This window comes from Tachyglossus aculeatus, chromosome 9 (genome assembly GCF_015852505.1).
Source record: "Tachyglossus aculeatus isolate mTacAcu1 chromosome 9, mTacAcu1.pri, whole genome shotgun sequence".
Taxonomy (NCBI): domain Eukaryota; kingdom Metazoa; phylum Chordata; class Mammalia; order Monotremata; family Tachyglossidae; genus Tachyglossus; species Tachyglossus aculeatus.
Window position 1 is genome coordinate 34,256,637 of NC_052074.1, and position 19,788 is coordinate 34,276,424.

At 43.0% G+C, this 19,788-nt stretch overlaps 1 protein-coding gene across 2 annotated transcripts in view; it reads right to left on the reverse strand.

Annotated features, from left to right (window-relative positions):
* Positions 1 to 19,788, reverse strand: part of WDR35 (WD repeat domain 35) — a 109,405-nt gene that overhangs the window by 1,208 nt on the left and 88,409 nt on the right. For both annotated transcript variants that reach the window (XM_038751350.1, XM_038751349.1), the window contains 7 exons: positions 18,364 to 18,510; positions 17,132 to 17,264; positions 13,123 to 13,233; positions 11,460 to 11,624; positions 7,940 to 8,080; positions 6,774 to 6,930; positions 1,781 to 2,021 (listed from right to left, as the gene is read on the reverse strand). In XM_038751350.1, the coding sequence (XP_038607278.1) occupies positions 1,781 to 2,021; positions 6,774 to 6,930; positions 7,940 to 8,080; positions 11,460 to 11,624; positions 13,123 to 13,233; positions 17,132 to 17,264; positions 18,364 to 18,510 (1,095 nt within the window). The remainder of the gene's footprint in view (positions 1 to 1,780; positions 2,022 to 6,773; positions 6,931 to 7,939; positions 8,081 to 11,459; positions 11,625 to 13,122; positions 13,234 to 17,131; positions 17,265 to 18,363; positions 18,511 to 19,788) is intronic.

Genomic DNA, 19,788 nt, shown 5'->3' on the forward strand with positions numbered 1-19,788 from the left:
GGTGGTTCAACTACATGCGTATCAAGAACAGATGACAAAAGAATAAATCGATCAATGGTATTTATTGAGCACTTATAGTGTGCAGAGCACCATATTAACTGCTTGGGAGAGTATAATACACCAATATTCACTGCCCACATTGAACTTTCAATCTATCTGGACTGCGTGCATCGTACTATGAGGCACACAATGACTCATACGCCTAAATGTGTCTTACTATGAGAGAAGAACGAACATTTTAAAGCCGACAGTGCTCTGATTTTAGACTGTGAGCCCACTGTTGGGTAGGGACTGTCTGTATGTGTTGCCAATTTGTACTTCCCAAGCGCTTAGTACAGTGCTCTGCACATAGTAAGCGCTCAATAAATACGATTGATGATGATGATGATGATGATGATTACGAGAAGCCGACAAATACCTTCTCACCACCCTAGCGGGGCTCCATTTTGAAGGATTGGAAAGTGAATGGAATGGAATGTTCCCCAAGCCCTCAGCGTGGCTCAGTGGAAATAATAATAATAATAATAATAATAATAATAATAATAATAATGGCATTTATTAAGTGCTTACTTTGTGCAAAGCACTGTTTTAAGTGCTGGGGAGGTTACAAGGTGATCAGGTTTTCCCACGGGAGACTCACAGTCTTAACTGCCCACTGTTGGGTAGGGACTGTCTCTATATGTTGCCAACTTGTACTTCCCAAGCGCTTAGTACAGTGCTCTGCACACGGTAAGCGCTCAATAAATACGATTGACTGATCGATTGATGAATTCCCATTTTCCAGATGAGGTAACTGAGGCACAGAGAAGTGAAGTGACTTGCCCAGAGTCACACACAGCTGACAATCGGCAGAGCTGGGATTTGAACCCAGGACCTCTGACTCCAAAGCCCGTGCTCTTTCCACTGAGCCACGCTGCTTCTCTGGAAAGCCCGGAAAGAGCCCAGGCTTAGGAGTCAGGGGTCGTGGGTTCTAATCCCGGCTCCGCCACTTGTCAGCTGTGTGACTTAGGGCAAGTCACTTCATTTCTCTGGGCCTCAGTTACCTCATCTGCAAAATGGGGATTAAAGACTGTGAGCTCCAGATGGGACAACCTGCTTACCTTGTATCTCCCTCAGCGCTTGAAGCAGTGCCTGACACATAGTAAGCGCTTAACAAATACCATAAAAACAGAAAGCACCAGTCAACCGCAGGGTGGTTCTACTCCTCTGGAGGCCCCGCCAGGGGAATCAAGTCAGGATTGCAAGGTCCCAGACCCCAACTGGGTGACGGACGGCAGCCCCCATCTGGGCTTCGACTGAGGGGGAAAGGAACTACCTGTCGGTGTAGTAAGCTCTGACCCTTGCACTTTCCCAAGCGCTTAGTACAGAGCTCTGCACAAGGTAAGCGCTGAATAAATCCCACTGATGGGCTGAACGACCTCCTCTACTGCTGGCAGAGGTGCCAGAGGAGGTGGTTCGTGTCACGTGCAGTGTTTCCCTCATCCGTGGCCCCGCAAAACAAGCAGGGCCAGGCATCTGCTTTTAGTCCTTTTAGACTGTGAGTCCTTTGAGACTGTGAGCCCACTGTTGGGTAGGGACTGTCTCTATATGTTGCCAATTTGTACTTCCCAAGCGCTTAGTACAGTGCTCTGCACACAGTAAGCGCTCAATAAATACGATCGATGATGATGATGATCTGCTCCGTTCTGCTAAGCCCAGAGCCAGCTTTGTCCGTGTGCCAACTGAAGAACGCATGGAAGAAGACCTCTACTATGAGCCGTAAAAGGTTTAATCAACCTACCCTTCAAGAAGGCCTTCTAATTCAGGTTTCCGACTATCTTTGGGAGCGTGTTTGGTGAAGATTTCCAGGGCGAGATCTTCATATTGCTGCTTCTGTTCTGCACTGAGGGTCTCTAGGGCTTCGAGCTTTATAAAAGCTTTAGAGCAGGTGCCGAATGCTCTGCAGGCACACCCGCACACGGCTAACAGGGAATAGATTTCAACTGCAGGGATGATGTCTTCGTAGTCTCTTAGGTGAAGGGCTAGGAGGTAGACAGCACAAGGAAGTTTATGTTCTCAAGTCACAATGGTGGCAAAATTCATGAAACACAATTACTAAACCATACTCAACATTCATCTAAGTAGATAAAAACTAATCTAACGTAAAACGCAATTTAAGGCATGCTAACTATAAATTAAAATTGGGTATCAGGGGAATTTAGTTTCATTTATAAATACATTAGGAGTGCCGTTCACAAAACGTACATTTTCATTTCATAAGAAAGTCAACCTTAACACACAAAAAATTTCTAATGGTATTAAGAGCCTACTTCTCACCGGTGGGTTTGATTTTTTATTTTTGAAGGATTGTTCAAATACTCTCTTTTTCTCTGGATAAGGAGATTTCTGCTTTCTTTTCAGCGAAGCTCAATTCCAATTTGAGAAAAAGGAAGTAAGTTTAGGCAGGTGCAGCATCAAGGTGGTCACCCTCAGTAAGTAAGCTAACAGTCAACAGCGTCTCCATTTTTTTGTTTGTTTCTCCACTGGAAATTGAAAGTTCTTCCTACAACTGTTGCATAGCAAATATCTCATTTTTGTATTATGCTGCGTTGGCTTACGATTTTGTTTCGCTTGAAGGAATTTGAGTTTTAAATACTTTAATATTTTAGCTATATTTATATATAGCAGTTACGTATCTTACAACATTTTTGCCCCTGTGCTTTAATAGATAAAATAATGAGCAGGCATGAGAAAAATCTAATTTGTCAAAATGGGCCAAGTTAGAATGGCTTTAACATAACCACAACTACATTAAGAGGAGTTTAATTAACACTGCCATTCTCCCTGTCTCTGAAGCCAACAACCTTGACCCCTCCTTCTTTTTCAACTTTCATATTCAGTTAGCCACTCACTCCCGTAGGCCCTTCCTGGACAATATTTACTAGATCTGCCCCTTCTTCTCCACCCAAAAAGGCCCCCACCCTGGTCCAAGTTCATGTCATATCCAGACCAGACTACTTTATCAGCCTTCTCACTGGCCTCTCTGCTATCAGTCTCTACTTCACTCTGCGACCAGGATATTTTTTTTCTTTTTACAATGTTCTGCCCAAACCTCCCCACTCCTCAAAACCTTCAGTGGAGACCTGTTTCACTCCACATTAAGCAGAAACTACTGACCAATAACTTTTAGGTGCCTCTTCATATTTATCACTGCTCTTCTCCCACTGTATCCCCAACTTATATTCTTCCTTCCTCTCTAGTTTATCTACTCAGTATGATCTATTCTTGTCTCCCTTGCTTTCACTCCTTGCTCGTGCCCTTCCTCAAGCTTGGAACTCCTCCCCACTTCCAATCTTCCAGATCACAGGTCTCCCCATCTTCAAGCTCTTTTGAAATCCCATTTCCTATTTTCTTTGATTCATTTTTCTTCTCCCCAGAAGAAAATTTTGCACTTAAGAACAGACAATTCTCTTTCCATTCTCCTCTTCCTCCTATCTGCATTTTATTTTGTGACTGTGTCCCTGGCTAGATTATAAACTTCTTGAGGGCAGGGGTGATGCTTCTAACTCTCTCGTACTTTCTCAAGGAGTAACTACAGGCCCTGCATATAGTAGATTGATCAGTTAATTACATAAAGATAATTTTACTTCGGAATGAGTGGACAAGAACTTTCCTTTGTTCCACAAAGCTGTCAGCACTTCAGGCTATTTTTTGTGGGTAAAACATTACAATAGCTTGCTTGTGTTGGTGGTGGTGGCATAATAATAATAATAATGGCATTTGTTAAATGTTCTAAGTGCTGGATGAACTCAGCGGGCAGGTGAAATTGCAGCCTATATTTTCACCAACTTTATAGTGGAGTATAAGCAGAAGGCCCAGCCGATGACTTGCTGAAGATAATAGCAGTGGATGGACCCATTTGGAAGCCGCAATCAGGAAGGGTTTTAATCTACATCTTTGGGAAGATTCCACCAGTGAAAGGACACAGCTGATAACGGTGCCCAGTTCTGCCAATAGCCAATGCATCGACATAGCAAAAAGTCTATTTTTAAGGATGCGCACTCAAGACTGTCGTTTATGCTTATGTGTTTTCTGCCACACATCCTCAAAGCCTACAGCCAATTTTATACACATACACACACAAACACACGCATCCTTTGAATGGGTTCTACAGACAATGTTCTTCTCTCCCTTTTTTAGTACTATCCTTCTGCTTTCACTCCCTTTGAGGCTTCTTGAATGGATCTTAGTACAGTGCTCTGCACACAGTAAGCGCTCAATAAATACGATCGATGACGATCTCTCCCCTCTGTATTAAAAGATGTAATAAACTATATTTTTCTATACTAAAATAAAATGGCAGTCTGTCTCTCTCTCTCTTTCTCTGCCCTGACTGGCTTTTGACTCTGTGTAAGCACATCTTTAGTTTTGGTGGTTTGTTCCCGTCCTGGTTTTCTCTGGTATCTTTACTTTGCTCACACTAATTTCACTCTCCCACACTTTCCGGAGGGCAGCACTTGGCTCTTCATCCTTAAGAAGCTTAAATGTCCAGGTAGTTCTGTTTCACAATCATTGATACTCTGCTCTTTCCTTCGAAATCTTTCCCTCTTCTTCCGTTTACTCCTTTCTGCTCTCCTGTTCTATGTTTCTTGCTGTCTTCCCATGATCCTGTACTCTATTGCCACCCTCCTCAATGCTGGTGATTGCCTTGGGAGTTAGGACACTGAGCGGCGGCTGCTCAGATTTCATTCGATCATATTTATTGAGAGGTTAACGGCACGCAAAGCACTATACTAAGCACTTGGGAGAGTACAATATCAAAATAGACACATTCCCCGCCCACAACGAGCTCACAGTCTACAGGGGGAGACGGACATTAAAAGAAATAAATAAACTACAGATATGTATATAAGTGGTGTGGAGCTGGGAGGGAGGCAGGAATAAAAGGAGCAAGTCATGGCGACGCAGAAGGGAAAAGGATGGCTTAGTCAGGGAAGGCCTCTTGGAGGAGATGTGCCTTAAATAAAGCTTTGTAGTGGGGGGAGAGTAACTGTCTGTAGGATTTGAAGAGGGAGGGCATTCCAGGCCAGAGGCAGGACATGGGCAAGGGGTAGCTGATGAAATAGATGGGGTTGAGGTACAGTGAGAAGGTTAGTATTAGAGGAGCGAATGAACTGTGAAGGCTGGGTTGTAGTAGGAGAGTAGCGAGGTAAGGTAGAAGGGGGTAAGGAGATGGAGTGCTTTGAAGCCAACAGTGAGTTTTTGTTTGACGTGGGGGTGGATGGGCAACCACTGGAGTCTCTTGAAGAGTGGGGAAACACGTCCTGAATGTTTTTGAAGAAAAATGATCCGGGCAGCAGAGTGACATCTGGACTGGTGCGGGGAGAGACACAAGGCTGAGAGGTCAGCAAGGAGGTGGATATAGTAATCAAGGTGGGACAGAATAAATGACTGCATTAATGTGGTAGCAGTTTGGATGGAGAGGAAAGGGCACATGTTTTAGCAATGCTGTGGCGGTGGAACCGATGGGGTTTAGTGATAGACTGAATATGTGGATTGAATAATAATAATAATGGCATTGATGAAGTGCTTACTATGTGCAAAGCACTGTTCCAAGCGCTGGGGAGGGTACAAGGTGATCAGGTCATCCCACGTGGGGCTCACAGTCTTAATCCCCATTTTACAGATGAGGGAACTGAGGTGCAGAGAAGTTAAGTGACTTGCCCAAAGTCACACAGCTGACGAGTGGCGGAGAGAGGAGTCCAAGGATAATGCCCAGGTTACAGGCTTGTGATCCAGGAAGGAGGGTGGGTGCCATCTACAATGATGGGAAAGTTATGGGGAGGACAGGGTTTGGGTGGGAAGGTAAGAAGTTCTGTTTTGGACATGTTAAGCTTGAGGTGACAGGAGGAATCCAAGTAGAGATGCGAGCCTGGAGAGAGGGAGAGAGATCAGGGCAGGTACCACCCGCATAGAGGTGGTAGTTGAAGCCATGGGAGCTAATGAGTTCCCCAAGGGAGTGTGTGTAGATGGAGAATAGAAGGGGACCCAGAACTGACCTTTGAAAGACCCACAGAGTTAGGAGGTGGGAAGTAGGGGAGGTGTCCGTGAAAGAGCCTGAGAGTGAGTGGCCAGAGAAGGAGGAGGAGAACCAGGAGAGAACAGTGTCAGTGAAGCCAAAGTTGGATAATGTTTCCAAGAGAAGGGGATGGTCAACAATGTCAAAGGAAGTTGAGAGGTTGAGGAGGATTAGGATGGAGTAGAGGCCATTGGATATGGCAAGAAAGGGAACACTGGTGACCTTTAATTGGGTGGTTTCTGTGGAGTGAAGGGGATGGAAGCCAGATTGGAGAGGGTCAAAAGAGAACCAGAAGAGAGGACTGTGAGACAGCAGGTGTAGACAACTTGCTCAAGGAGTTGAGAGAAGAATGGTAGGAGGGAGATGGGGCGATAACTGGAGAGAGCCAAGAGGTCACAGGAGGGCTTTGGCTTTTTTTAGGACATGGGCATGTTTGTCAGGGTTACACCATCCCCCCCAACTGCAAAGAACAAACCTCAGCTTCACTGTACCCACCGACCACAACAGCCAAGAACTAAGAGAAGTCGGGAACCAGGCATTCAAATAATGACTGGGCTGAGGTTATGACTCCAAAGGTAATAAGTGTGCACAGGTCTGAAAACGCTATTGTACAAAGCAACACAGCTCCTTGCAGCAAATTGTTCATGAGACTCTGCGGCTTTGTACGTGTAACTCGTCGCTTTTTAGACTCTCTGATATGAAGACTAGAGCCTACCTGTTTTCAACGCTGTTTCCACATAGCCCTCATACAGTTGTCTCTGGGCAAGTAGGAAGAAATGGTAAGCCTCAGCCCCTCTCCAGGCATTATCTGTGAACCGACTAGCTGAAGACAGAACATCCTCCTCAAGCAAGCCAGCTAAAGCAGAATTGGCCTACAGGGAAAGCAATACCATATTTTTTTTTTTGTAAGAGAGAAGAGGTCCTGGACACAAAACACCACCCAAAGTCAAAGGCTGTAGTCAGTTTCTAATGCTGAGTTACGTATTAAAAGACAAGGATTCCAAATTGCCGGGCTATTAGGTTCATAAATGCTTGTGGACTTCACAATGTGTGTTTACGTGCTTAAATAGGGGGAAAGGCTTACAAATGCTGAAATCAGGGATGTTGTCCAAATTATGTTTTATTTGCACGCTCACTGTTATTTTAGGATAGGCAATTTTTTAAAAATCTTATGGCTCACTATACCAGTGTCCTGTATATTCACTGGTTCTCCTTTACTGAAACTTTGCAGGGCAGTAGATGCAATTGATATGACTTCATGAAACTTCAACAAAAACTGTTTAAAGTCTCAATTCGAGATTTAAAATTATGTTAAAACATGAAAACGATGGAGCTCGTACATATGAATACTAAAATACCCACGCCAGCAACGCAAGACAGATTAAATTTCATCATCATCTCCATCAACAGTGTTTACTGAACGCTTATTCTGTTCAAACCTCTGATTTTATCAGTGAGATAAGTTACAATAGTAACTAGTAATAGTAAATAGTAATAGTAAATAGTAATAGTAAATAGTAATCAGTTACAATAATTGGGCAAATTCTATAACACAGTCATTTTAAAAGTTTCTGAAGAGAATAAATCCATAATTCCTTTCTCTTCTTCCCAACCATGCTCAGAAGAGAAATACCAATAGTGCAAGTCTACCTTTCTTGAAAATGAAAGGGCCCAGTATTTTTTTAATACATCAAAAGCACGACTTGGACAATTTAGTTTCATATCTTTTCAAACAGTAAGTCATATTTAATGAGTGCTTACTGTGTGTGAGGCACTGCACTAAGTGCTCGGGATAGTACGACACAACCATATAGCCAAACTCTCCCTGTCCACAATGAGCTTACAGTCTAGAGGACTGTATTTTTTTCTATTCTTTCTTACCTCTGAACTCTTGCCTTTAACTTTTCCCTTTTGTGTATTTTTCATCTGCTCATGGTACTGTTCTATTAGTAAAGCTGACAGTACATAAAGCTTCTTCACCCGTAAAGGTTTGGTCCTTTTCTTTGCCTCTTCATCTGCAATCTCAAGAAATACAGAATACGGACAGGGCACAAACATTAACCACTTCTCTTCAAATCATATTACAAGATATTCTGTCACCCAATGACAAAATTATCAAATATGGCAGGCAAGGGATTACATATGATATTTTCTTTAATGTACCGTTTCCTTAAAATATTACTTCCAATTTTACAGATTTCTAAGAACTGGAAATCTGGTTGTGTAGCAATCTTGGATAACATGGCTTAAGTTCTGAAAGCAAATGAGATGGTTTAAAAAATACTGAACATTAAGTCAATTTGACTTAAATTGAAAGCATTTTGATTGATTTCTGAGAAATGATAAATGAGTCAATCGATCAATGATATTTACCCTCATGGAGTCATTCATCTCTTCTTCCTTTTCAAATTTCTCTAATTATAGAATAACTGCAAATTAAGCTAGTAACTAGGATTTTCAAGGCTTTGGGTCTGCATCAATGAATGCAACCCCACCAGACAAGCGGGTTTCCCAGGAATCAGTTTTTCAGAGGAGCAGCATTGCCTAACAGAAAGAGCCGGGGCCTGTCAGAGGACCTGGGTTCAAATCTGCCCCTGCTATTTACCGGCTCTGTGACCTTGGGCAAGTCACTGAACTTCTCTTCACCTCAGTTACCTCACCTGCATAACGGGGACTCGATATCGCTTCTCCCTCCTACTTAGGTTGTGAGTCCTTTGTGGGACTGGGACTGTATCTGTCCTGATTCTCTTGTATCCTCCCAGGTATTTAATAATGTTTCAGATACGGGAAGCATTTAAATAACACAATTATTGCTATTATTACTCAGCGATATGCCATAAAGGTTTGGAAGCTTGGAGCCTAAAAAGTATCCACTCTGGGCGGAATATATTCATATCCAACCTAGTTATGAAAACATGCAGCTCTGTGCTCACTCCAGGAACATTGCTATGGTGGAGAGCATCTCAGGCTTTGTCATATTTTCACCCCTTGCAAGCCTCGATGGCCTTGGGACAATCTTCAAAGTCCGGGGAGGTCAGAGACCCAGTGAGGCGACCCTTTTTTTTTTTTTTAATGGTATTTGTTAAGCACTTCTTAGTACTTTGTTAAGTACTAAGCTCTGGGGTAGATATAAGCTAATCAAGTTAGCCACAGTCCAGGTCCCACATGAGGCTCACAGTCTTCATCCCCATTTTGCAGATGAAGTAACTGAGGCACAGAAGTTAAGTGACTTGTCCAGGGCCACACAGCAGACGAATGGCAGAGCGGGGATTAGAGCCCAGGTCCTTCAGGGCCTTGGGAAGCAGCGTGGCTTAGCGGAAAGAGCCCGGGCTTGGGAGTCAGAGGTCATGGGTTCTAATCCTGGCTCCGCCGCTTGTCAGTTCTGTGACTTTGGGCAAGTCACTTAACTTCTCTGTGCCTCAGTTACCTCATCTGTAAAATGAGGATTAAGACTGTGAGCCCCTCGAGGGACAACTGGTTAACCTTGTATCTACCTCAGCACTTGCTTGGCACATAGTGCTTAATAAATACCATAATAATAATAATAGTAATTATTATTATTATGGCTCCCTGGCCTGTGCTCTATGCACTTTTTTGATGGCATTTATTAAGCGCTTACTATGTGCAAAGCACTGTTGTAAGCGCTGGGGAGGTTACAAGGTGATCAGGTTGTCCCACAGGGGGCTCACAGTCTTCATCCCCATTTTACAGATGGGGTAACTGAGGCACAGAGAAGTTAAGTGACGTGCCCGAAGTCACACAGCTGACAACTGGCTGCACTGCTTCTCATAGAAACTTCCTGGCTTCTATAAGTCCAAAGGCATAGCCTGTCAGTAAACTGGGAGAAAAATCACTAGCTACCACGCCAGCTTGGTGAACTAAAAATGGAATCTCCAGCAGGAAGAATCTCAGGCCTGAAACTGCAAACTGGCACAGAGGAATTAAATTTACTACTCACGGCTTGCTCAGGGTCATTCTCGCTCCTCCATCTCTGTTAGTTATGTTTCCACGGGGGCGTGGAATGCTATGAGCAAGTAGGGGCATGGGTGCAAATCACTGGGAAGTGCATTGTGTGATCTTTATTCATTCATTCATTCAATCGTATTTACTGAGCGCTTACTCTGTGCAAAGCACTGTACTAAGTGTTTGGGGGAGTACAATACAACAACAGACACATTCCCTGCCCAAAATGAGCTCACAGTCTTGAGGGGGAGACAGACATTACTATAGATAAATAAATGAACAAATAAATACATGAATAAATCACAGATATATTCGTATGTGCCGTGGGGCTGAGAGGATGGATGAAGGGAGCAAGTTGGGGCGACGCAGAAGGGAGTGGGAAAAGAGGAGAGGAGGGCTAAGGCTTCTCGGAGGAGATGTGCCTTCAATACGGCTTTGAAGTGGGGGAGAGAAATTACCTGTCTGATAGGAGAAGGGAGGGCATTCTAGGCCAGAGGCAGGATGTGGTCGAGAGGTTGGTGGCAAGACCGACGAGATCGAGGTACGGTGAGAAGGTTCGCATTAGAGGAACAAAGTGTGTGGGCTGGGTTGTAGTAGGAGAGTAGCGAGGTGAGGTACGAGGGGGCGAAGTGATTGACTGCTTTAAAGGTGAGGAGTGATGCGGAGCTGGATGGGGAACCACTGGAGTTTCTGGAGAAGCAGGGAAACGTGGTCTGAACATTGCTGAAGGCAGCAGAGCAGAGTATGGACTGGGGTGGGGAGAGACAGGAGGCAGGGAGGTCGGCAAAGAGGCTGATACAATAATCAAGGCAGATAGGAAGTGCTTGTATTAATGTGGTAGCAGTTTGGATGTGAGAGGAAGGGGCGGATTTGAGCACTGTCGCGAAGGTAGAACTGACAGGATTAAGTGATGGATTGAATATGTTGGCTGAATGAGAGAGGGGAGTCAAGGATAACAACAGAGTTACAGTCCTGTGAGACAGGAAGGATGGCGGTGCCATCAACAGTGATGGGAAAGTATGCGGGAGGACAGGGTTTGGGTGGGAAGATAAGAAGTTCAGTTTTAGCCACATTAAATTTGAGGTGACAGGCGGACGTCCAGGTAGAGACAACTTGAAGGCAGGAGGAAATGAGAGACTGCACTCAAAGCACTCAAAGCTCTTCTCCCACTCCCTTCTGCATCGCCCTGACTTGCTCCCATTGTTCTTCCCTTCTCCCATTTCTGTAATTCATTTATTTCTATTAACGTTTGTTCCCCTTAGAATTTAAGCTCGTTGTTGTGGGCAGGGAATGTGTCTGCTTATTGTTGTATTGTACTCTCCCAGGCACTTAGTACAGTGCTCTGCACACGGTAAGCACTCAAGAAAAACAACTGAATGAATAATATTTGTTACTGGAGCAGGCACTGCACCCCGTAATCAATGTCATTACACAATACCTTGAACATGAGTTTAGCAGCATCAAAAAAATAATTAGCCTTGCGGTAGAGTTCTATGGCATCAAGGGTTTTGTTCTTTTCCAATAGATGAGATGCATATCTAGCTAGCAGCGATCCAATGTCTTTCATACTGTGATTTTTAGCCAGCTCGACAGCTTTGTTCCACTGGAAAAAAATATCAAAGACTTCAATTACATAACGTTTTCAAACCATGTAGAAACTCCTTCTAACAACGGTTACCGGCAACAAGTAAAATGAGTCACAAACCAAAACTGAAGTTCTACCAAAGGCAGGAAGAAACACAATACTAAGCCATTAGGAATGTCAACAGTCACCAACATTTTTTTTTAAATGTTTCAAAATGATTCTATATACAAGTGTATTTTGTGTAAATTTCAAGGGATTGAAATAATCCTGTATTTTAAAGAAATAAATTCATTAATAATAAAACAAAATTGGGAACCAATTCAGAAAAGATGTTTTTAGGTCCAATCAACTAGTTTTTTTGTAACCTAGACACCATAAATACACTCTAATGATTTAACATATTGCATCAAAATCCTGTGGATTGGTTCTCAATCCTTCCTGCAGTAATTTTGCTCTTCATTTGAAATTCAAATAAAAAAGAATCGTTCTTATTTTATAAGAAGGAATAATGAAGAATTTCCTAAAATGGACATTGGTTCAAAATGGTTCAGAATCTTTCATCTGGTAGTGACCATCAATTGGCAAAAACAAAGAAGAATCCCAGTGACACGGGCTATATCATAAATACACCCCAACCCTAATTCCAGGCAGATTTTTACCTATCCTCAGTGAAGGGATAAGAACATTGACAGTTGGAAAAATCCCTAGAAATGAGACAATAACCCCTTATTTTTGCTTATTATTATTATTATTAGTAGTAGTAATAATAATAATAAACGGAGGTATTTGTTAAGCACCTACCATGGCCTAAGCACTGTACAAAGTGCTGGGGTAGATATGGGATAATCAGGTTAAACACAGTTCCCATTCCACCTGGGGCTCACAATCTGAGTAGGAGGAATTATAGGTACTTAATCTCCATTTTACAGATGAGAAAACTGAGGCACAGAGAAGTTAAAGTGATTTTACCATGACTGTCCAGCAGGCAAGTGGAACAGCCATGACTAGAACCTAGGTCCTCTGACTTCAGGTCTGTACTCTTTGCAGTACGACATGGTCTCTCTCTCTCTCTCTCTCTCTCTCTCTCTCCAGATAAAATCACAATTTTTTTGCAATATAAGTCAACTACATCATCAACTGACAATGATTTTAAAGTGGCCACGAACCTTTGATGGTTATAATTATTATTAATAATAATAGTAGCAATAATAATGGTACTTGTTAAGCTCTTACTACGTGCCAAGCACTAGGGTAGATATAAGGTAATCAGGTTGTCCCACTTAGGGCTCACAGTCTTAATCCTCATTTTACAGATGAGGTAACTGAGGCACGGAGAAGTTACATGACTTGCCCACAGTCACACAGCTGATAAATGCGGAGCCGGGATTAGAACCCACGACCTCCGACTCCCAAGCCCGTGCTCTTTCCATTGAGTCACACTGCTTCTCAATCAGATTGGAATGATATGAACTCCCTAAAATCTAAAATTCCACTACGGTAAGATTCAATGCCTTACTTGATTTAGGTGTACACAGGTATCTACTGCAGCTTTTGGCTGATTACATTTCAGAAACGCAGATACAGCTTGTTCACACATCCCAACTCTCACGAACATCTGTGCTATTTCCTGCAGTGACAAGAGGGACAGCCAGACTTTGATTTGAATGACAGTGAATAGTTGACTTTTTATTCCCTACTTAAGGTTATTTACATTTTCACTCATTAGTCTATTACGCAGAATTCATGTTTATGTTTAAAATTCATTTACAGTGGTAAGATTTCTGTTTTGAGTGCCCAAATCTACTCCTAAGCGTATATTTCACACATCCCTTCCATCTTCCCACAGTCCCCACCACCATCAGGTTATCCCAATCTACCATGGGACAAATAATTGATTGATAATATTCAATCAGTCATAATTACTGAGTGCTTACTACGTGCACAGCACTATATTAAGCCCTTGGGAGAGTACAATATAACAAAGTTGGTAGACAATATTCCCTGCCCACAACAGGCTTACAGTCTAAAGGGGGAGGCGGACATTAATGTAAATCAATTAATTAAGGATAGGTTCTTAAACGCTGTGGGATTGAGGGACGGACACAAAACTGAATGTTTCTGTAGAATAATGATCCTGGCTGCAGAGCGAAGAATGGGCTAGAACGGGGAGAGACAGGAGGCAGGGAGGCCGGCAAGGAATCAAGGAGTAATCAAGGCAGGAAAGGACAGGTTCTTTGAATATCGTGGAGCAGTTTGGGTGGAGAGGGAGGGCGAATTTTAGCAATGTTGTGAAGGTGGAACCAACAGGATTGAGTAGTAGGATTAAATATGTGGGTTGAACAAAAGAGATGAACTGGGGATAATGCCATGATTAGGGCTCGTGAGACAGGAAGTATGTCGGTGCTGCCTACAGTGATGGGAAAGTCAGGGATAGGGCAGGGTTTTGGTGGGAAGATGAGGACTTCTGTTTTGGCCATGTTAAGTTTGAGGTGACGGTAGCACACATCCAAGTAGAGATGTACCGCGTCAGCTGTGTGACTTTGGGCAAGTCACTTAACTGCTCTGTGCCTCAGTTACCTCATCTGTAAAACGGGGGCTAAGACCGTGAGCCCCACATGGGACAACCTGACCACCTTATATCTTCCCCAGCGATCAGAACAGTGCTTTGCACATAGTAAGTTCTTAACAAATGCCATCATTATTAGTATCATTAGTAGTAGTACTGAGGGTAGGAGAAAGTGAAGGCCTCTTGGAGGAGATGAGCCTTCAACGAGGCTTTGAAGGTGGGGGCGGCAATTGCCTGTCGAATGTGAAGAGAGAGGGCATTCCAGGTGAGAGGCTGAATGTGGGTGAGGGGCCAGCAGTGAGATAGATGTAACTGAGGCACAGTGAGTATTACAGGAGCAAAGTGGGTGAGTAGGAAATCAGGGGGGTAAGGTAGGAGGGGGCAAGACGACTGAGTGCTTTAAAGCCTATGCTGAGGGATTCGAGTTTGAGAAGGTGGATGAGCAGTCACTGGAGGTTCTTGAGGAGTGGAGAAACACAGACTAGTCATTTTGGTAGAAAAACGATCCGGGAAGCAGACTGAAGAGAGGAAAAGGGGGGTTTTCGCAATGTTGTTAAGATTCCTCATCTTTCTCATTTCACCTTCATATTCAATCAGTCACCAAATCCTGTAAATTCAACCTTCAAAACTGATCCCTTTCCCTTGTCCTCCCACTAGCCTAGAACTCCCCCCCGCCCCGCATATATGCTAGACCACCCATTCTCTCCACCTTCAGATAATAATAAATCATAATGGTATTTGTTAAGCACTTACTATGTGTCAAGCACTGTCCTAAGTGGTGGGGTAGATAGAAGGTAATCGGGTTGGACACAGTCCCTGTACCACATGGGGCTCAGAGTCTTAATCCCCATTTTACAAATGAGGGAACTGAGGCACAGAGAAGTTAAGTGACTGGTCCAAGGTCACACAGCAGAAAAGTGGAGGAGCCGGGACTAGAACCCAGGTTCTTCTAACTCCGAGGTCCAGGCTCAATCAGTCGTATCTCCTCCAAATGGTCTTTCTTCTTTTCCCAGGCTCGCTCTCCCTTAATAATAATCATAATTGTGGTATTTGTTAAGCGCTTACTACGTGCCAAGCATTGTTCTAAGCGCTGGGGTGCATACAAGGTAATAAGGTTGTCCCATGTGGGGCTCACAGTCTTAATCCCCATTTTGCAGATATGGTAACAGGCCCAGAGAAGTTAAGTGGCTTGCCCAAGGTCACACAGCAGACAAGTGGCAGATCCGAGATTAGAACCCGTGTCCTCTGACTCCCAAGCCTGTGCTCTTTCCACTAAAGCCACACTGCTTCTCCCTTCTGCATCATCTATGCACATTCATTCAATTGTATGATTGAGCGCTTACTGTGTCTATTCATTCATTCATTCATTCATTCAATCGTATTTATTGAGCGCTTACTGTGTGCAGAGCACTGTACTAAGCACTTGGGAAGTACAAGTTGGCAACATATAGAGACGGTCCCTACCCAGCAGCGGGCTCACGGTCTAGAAGGGGGAGACAGACAACAAAACAAAACATATTAACAAAATAAAATAAACAGAATATGTACAAATAAAACAGAGTAATAAATACGTACAAACATATATACATATATACAGCTGCTGTGGGGAGGGGAAGGAGGTAAGGCGGGGGGGGGATGTGTGTCTATGTCTGTCTGTCTCCCCCCTAGACTGTTCACTCATCATCATCAATCGTATTTATTGAGCGCTTACTACGTGCAGAGCACTGTACTAAGCGCTTGGGAAGTACAAATTGGCAACATCTAGAGACAGTCCCTACCCAACAGTGGGCTCACAGTCTAAAACGGGGAGACAGAGAACAAAACCAAACATACTAACAAAATAAAATAAATAGAATAGATAGATACAAGTAAAATTAATAAATAGAGTAATAAATATGTACAAACATATATCCATATATACAGGTGCTGTGGGGAACGGAAGGAGGTAAGATGGGGGGGAAGGAGAGGGGGACGAGGGGGAGAGGGGAGGGAGGGAGGGCTCATTATTGGAAGGGGGGGTGTCTGCTAATTCTCTTGTACTGTACTCTCCCAGTGCTTAGTAAACCACCCTGCACCAAGTAAATGCTCAGTCAATACCCTTGATTTGACCGATAGGTATCTGCAACTTAATTCATTTATATTAATGTCTTTCTCCCCCTCTTGACTGTTCACTCGTGGTGGGCAGGGAATGTGTCAACCAATTCTGTCATAGTGTACCCTCCCAAGCGCTTACCACAGTGCTCTGCTGATTGCAGAAATCATTTTCAGTAGAAGAACTGCAGCCTGAAGCTGATGCTGTGCCAAGGCGCCCTAAATCAGCAGCTGCTGCAGACTTCGCCACTCACACTTGCCAGCTACTTTCAGGATGCCCACTGAATCTGTGCACCTCCAAAAATGCCCTCAGTGTCCTTTAGTTCTTACTTCACCACTGACCATATTTACCCCTCGGGCACTTCCCCAGGTGGACTGGACTTTGAGGGTGTGTTAATAATAATATGACTATGTGCCAAGCTCTGTTCTAAGCATCAGGGTGGACACAAGGTCATCAGATTGTCCCATGTGGGGCTCACAGGCTTAATTCCCATTTTACAGAGGAGGTAACTGAGGCACGGAGAAATTAAGTGGCTTGCCCAAGGTCACGCAGCAGACAAGTGGCAGAGCCGGGATTAAAACGCACGTCCTCTGATTCCCAAGCCCGGGCTCTTGCCACAAGGCCATGCCGCTTCTCGTGTGTGTTGTAAACCACAAGATATCAGCGAGACAAAGGAAATTCTTTATACTGGGGGATTGCATTGATGACTAACCATCTGTCTTTCTTAGTCATTCCTAGTTGTGCGCTCTATCAGTCGCATCGCCCACAAACAGGAAGGTCAGACATATCTTACTCAGACTCTGAATGTTGGGAATTAACATTTCAAAGTTATTCCTCCTTCAAGAAAACCAAAATTCTAATACTTACAGGGAGTAATTTGTTATTTTCAGGAAGGGAGTTGGCCAGATTCTCTAGTCCTTCATAGTCTTCCAACATGTAGTAACATTCAGCCAAGCGCTCCTCATTCCGACCTTTTACATAATATTGTACAGCATTCAACCTATTAGGAAAAAAGCCGCCATAAAAAACAGGATTCTCCAATAATTAGGTATTGCTTCCTCACTTACATGCAAAGGCATACTTCTGCATCGGAATTTCAAGATAAAGGAGTTTATTACAATTATAAAATACCCTCAAAACACAAAAAGGAGGAAAACAGAATCTACAGAATGGCTGGCATATTAGGCCTCAACGTTTAACTGGGTTTTTATAAATGAGTGACTATCTTGTCATGTAGTTGTAATGGATACCTTAAAGATATCAAACATAAGCACTTTCAATTGCATATGAAAAGAGGTTAAGGATGCTGATAAGATGAGTTCTTCAGAATGAAATAACTAATGAACAGATTCTGGGGAAAACCCAATTATAATGAATTTGTGTTTCTATGCATATTTGAATTTGTATATTTGATTATTTATTCAGTTATTTGACCATGATACATTTGTACTACTCTCCTCTATATTCATGGTCTTCCATTTGCTGTCACTACTTGTAAATAATTTTTGTCTGCCGGATAACCTCATTTGACTATAAATTCCTGGAGGGCAGTGAGAGAGTGTCTTGCCTTTGTTTTTTGCTGTAGCAGTAACAGTAGTAATAGTATTTATTAAGCACCCACTGGGAAAATATAACCGAAGCATGAAACACATTCCCTGTCCCAGATGACCTTTTGTGGGGGAGACAGGCACAAAAGAGCTTACAAGTCACACAATATATATTGTTGATAATATCATAGGTTGATTGCCAGACTGGAAACTTAAACTTTTCAGGAAAGCTCAGATGTCAGACTATTTATGGATAGACTGTAAGTGGGCAGGGAGTGCATTTACCGACTCTGTTGTATTGCACTCTCCCAAGTGCTTAGTACAGTGCTCTGCACACGTAAATGCTCAATAAATACCACTGACTTGACTGATAGAAAAAAATCACCTCTTCACAATGTCCTTCCGTCAAATTTGATGGAATCGTATGGCGTCCATCAAGTTTGGTCTCAACTACCAAAAGATTTAAGGCAAAAGAGATATTCTTCTTCCCCTCTAAACCGTTACCTTAATGCTCGTTAAAAGCCTTTTGCAAAATACTTTAAGATAACCTACCATTTCTGCCTATCAGCAAAGTAATCTCCAATGGCATTATGTGCTTGTGCAAGGAGGCTGTCATCTGCACCACCAGATCCTGTTTTAAGTAACTGTAGTACTCGAAACCAGTCTCCTAACTTTAGTCGGAGTCCAATAGCCAGGTCTCTACAAAAAACACATGTAGAAGGTGGTTAATTCAAGTAACTTAAGCCTCTTCTGAAGCACTGTACTGAACTACTGTAGGGAAACTTCTCTTTATGGTCCTATTGGAAGTACATTCTTTCGCAAGCCTGCGTGGGTAAGTGAACCAAAGCTACAACCCTCCCAGACATTCATTCGTTCAATCATTCTATCGCATTTCTTGAGCACTTACAGTACTAAGCGCTTGGGAAAGAACAATATAACAATAAACAGACACAGTCCTTGACCACAACAGGCTTACAGTCTAGAGACAGCAGGTGAAGCATGAAAGAATTACAGGGGATAAATGACACCACAGACTTTCCCACTAGACCAAGTGTATTTTTTTTAATAATGTGAACTCCTATTTTAATGGAAAGCTCTTTAGCCTAGTGACAAAATAAACAGAAACATAAATTAAATAATACAAATGAGAGAGGGTTAGTTTTTTAACGGTATTTGTTAAGTGCCTATTTTGTGCCAGGCACGGTACTAAGTGCAGCTGTGTGACTCTGGGCAAGTTATTTAACTTCTCGGTGCCTCAGTTCCCTCATCTGTCAAATGGGGATGAAGACTGTGAGCCCCACGTGGGACAATCTGATAATCTTGTAACCCCACCACCACCTCTTAGAACAGTGCTTGGCACATAGTAAGCGCTCAACAAATACCATCATTATTATTAGGTTGGACATGGGGCTCACAGACTTAATCCCCATTTTACAGACGTGTAACAGATCTGTTATTGGGTCACGGAGGGTAAGTGACTTGCCCAGGGTCACACAGCAGACAAGTGGTGGAGCTGAGATCAGAACCCGGGTCCTTCTGACTCTGGGGTCCGTGCTCTATTCAGTAGGCCATATTTTTTTTATACTAGATGCACAGTATATAAAATAAAGAGGAAGCTGGCAATTATCTAATTTTCTCAAAAGTGGATTTTTGGACTTGACCGATCCAATTAGGTTATCTACATATAGAAAATTAATTCAAGAATCAAAGGCTCTCTATTTAGTACTGCTTACATCCAACTTTATATTGCATGGTTTATCATCATCAATCGTATTTATTGAGCGCTTACTATGTGCAGAGCACTGTACTAAGCGCTTGGGAAGTACAAATTGGCAACATATAGGGACAGTCCCTACCCAACAGTGGGCTCACAGTCTAAAAGTGGGCTCACAGTCTAAAAGACATTAAGACTCTATATTTAACCCTGAGCAAAACATGTAGACTTTCTATACTTCCATTTTCCCATTTACGAAAATC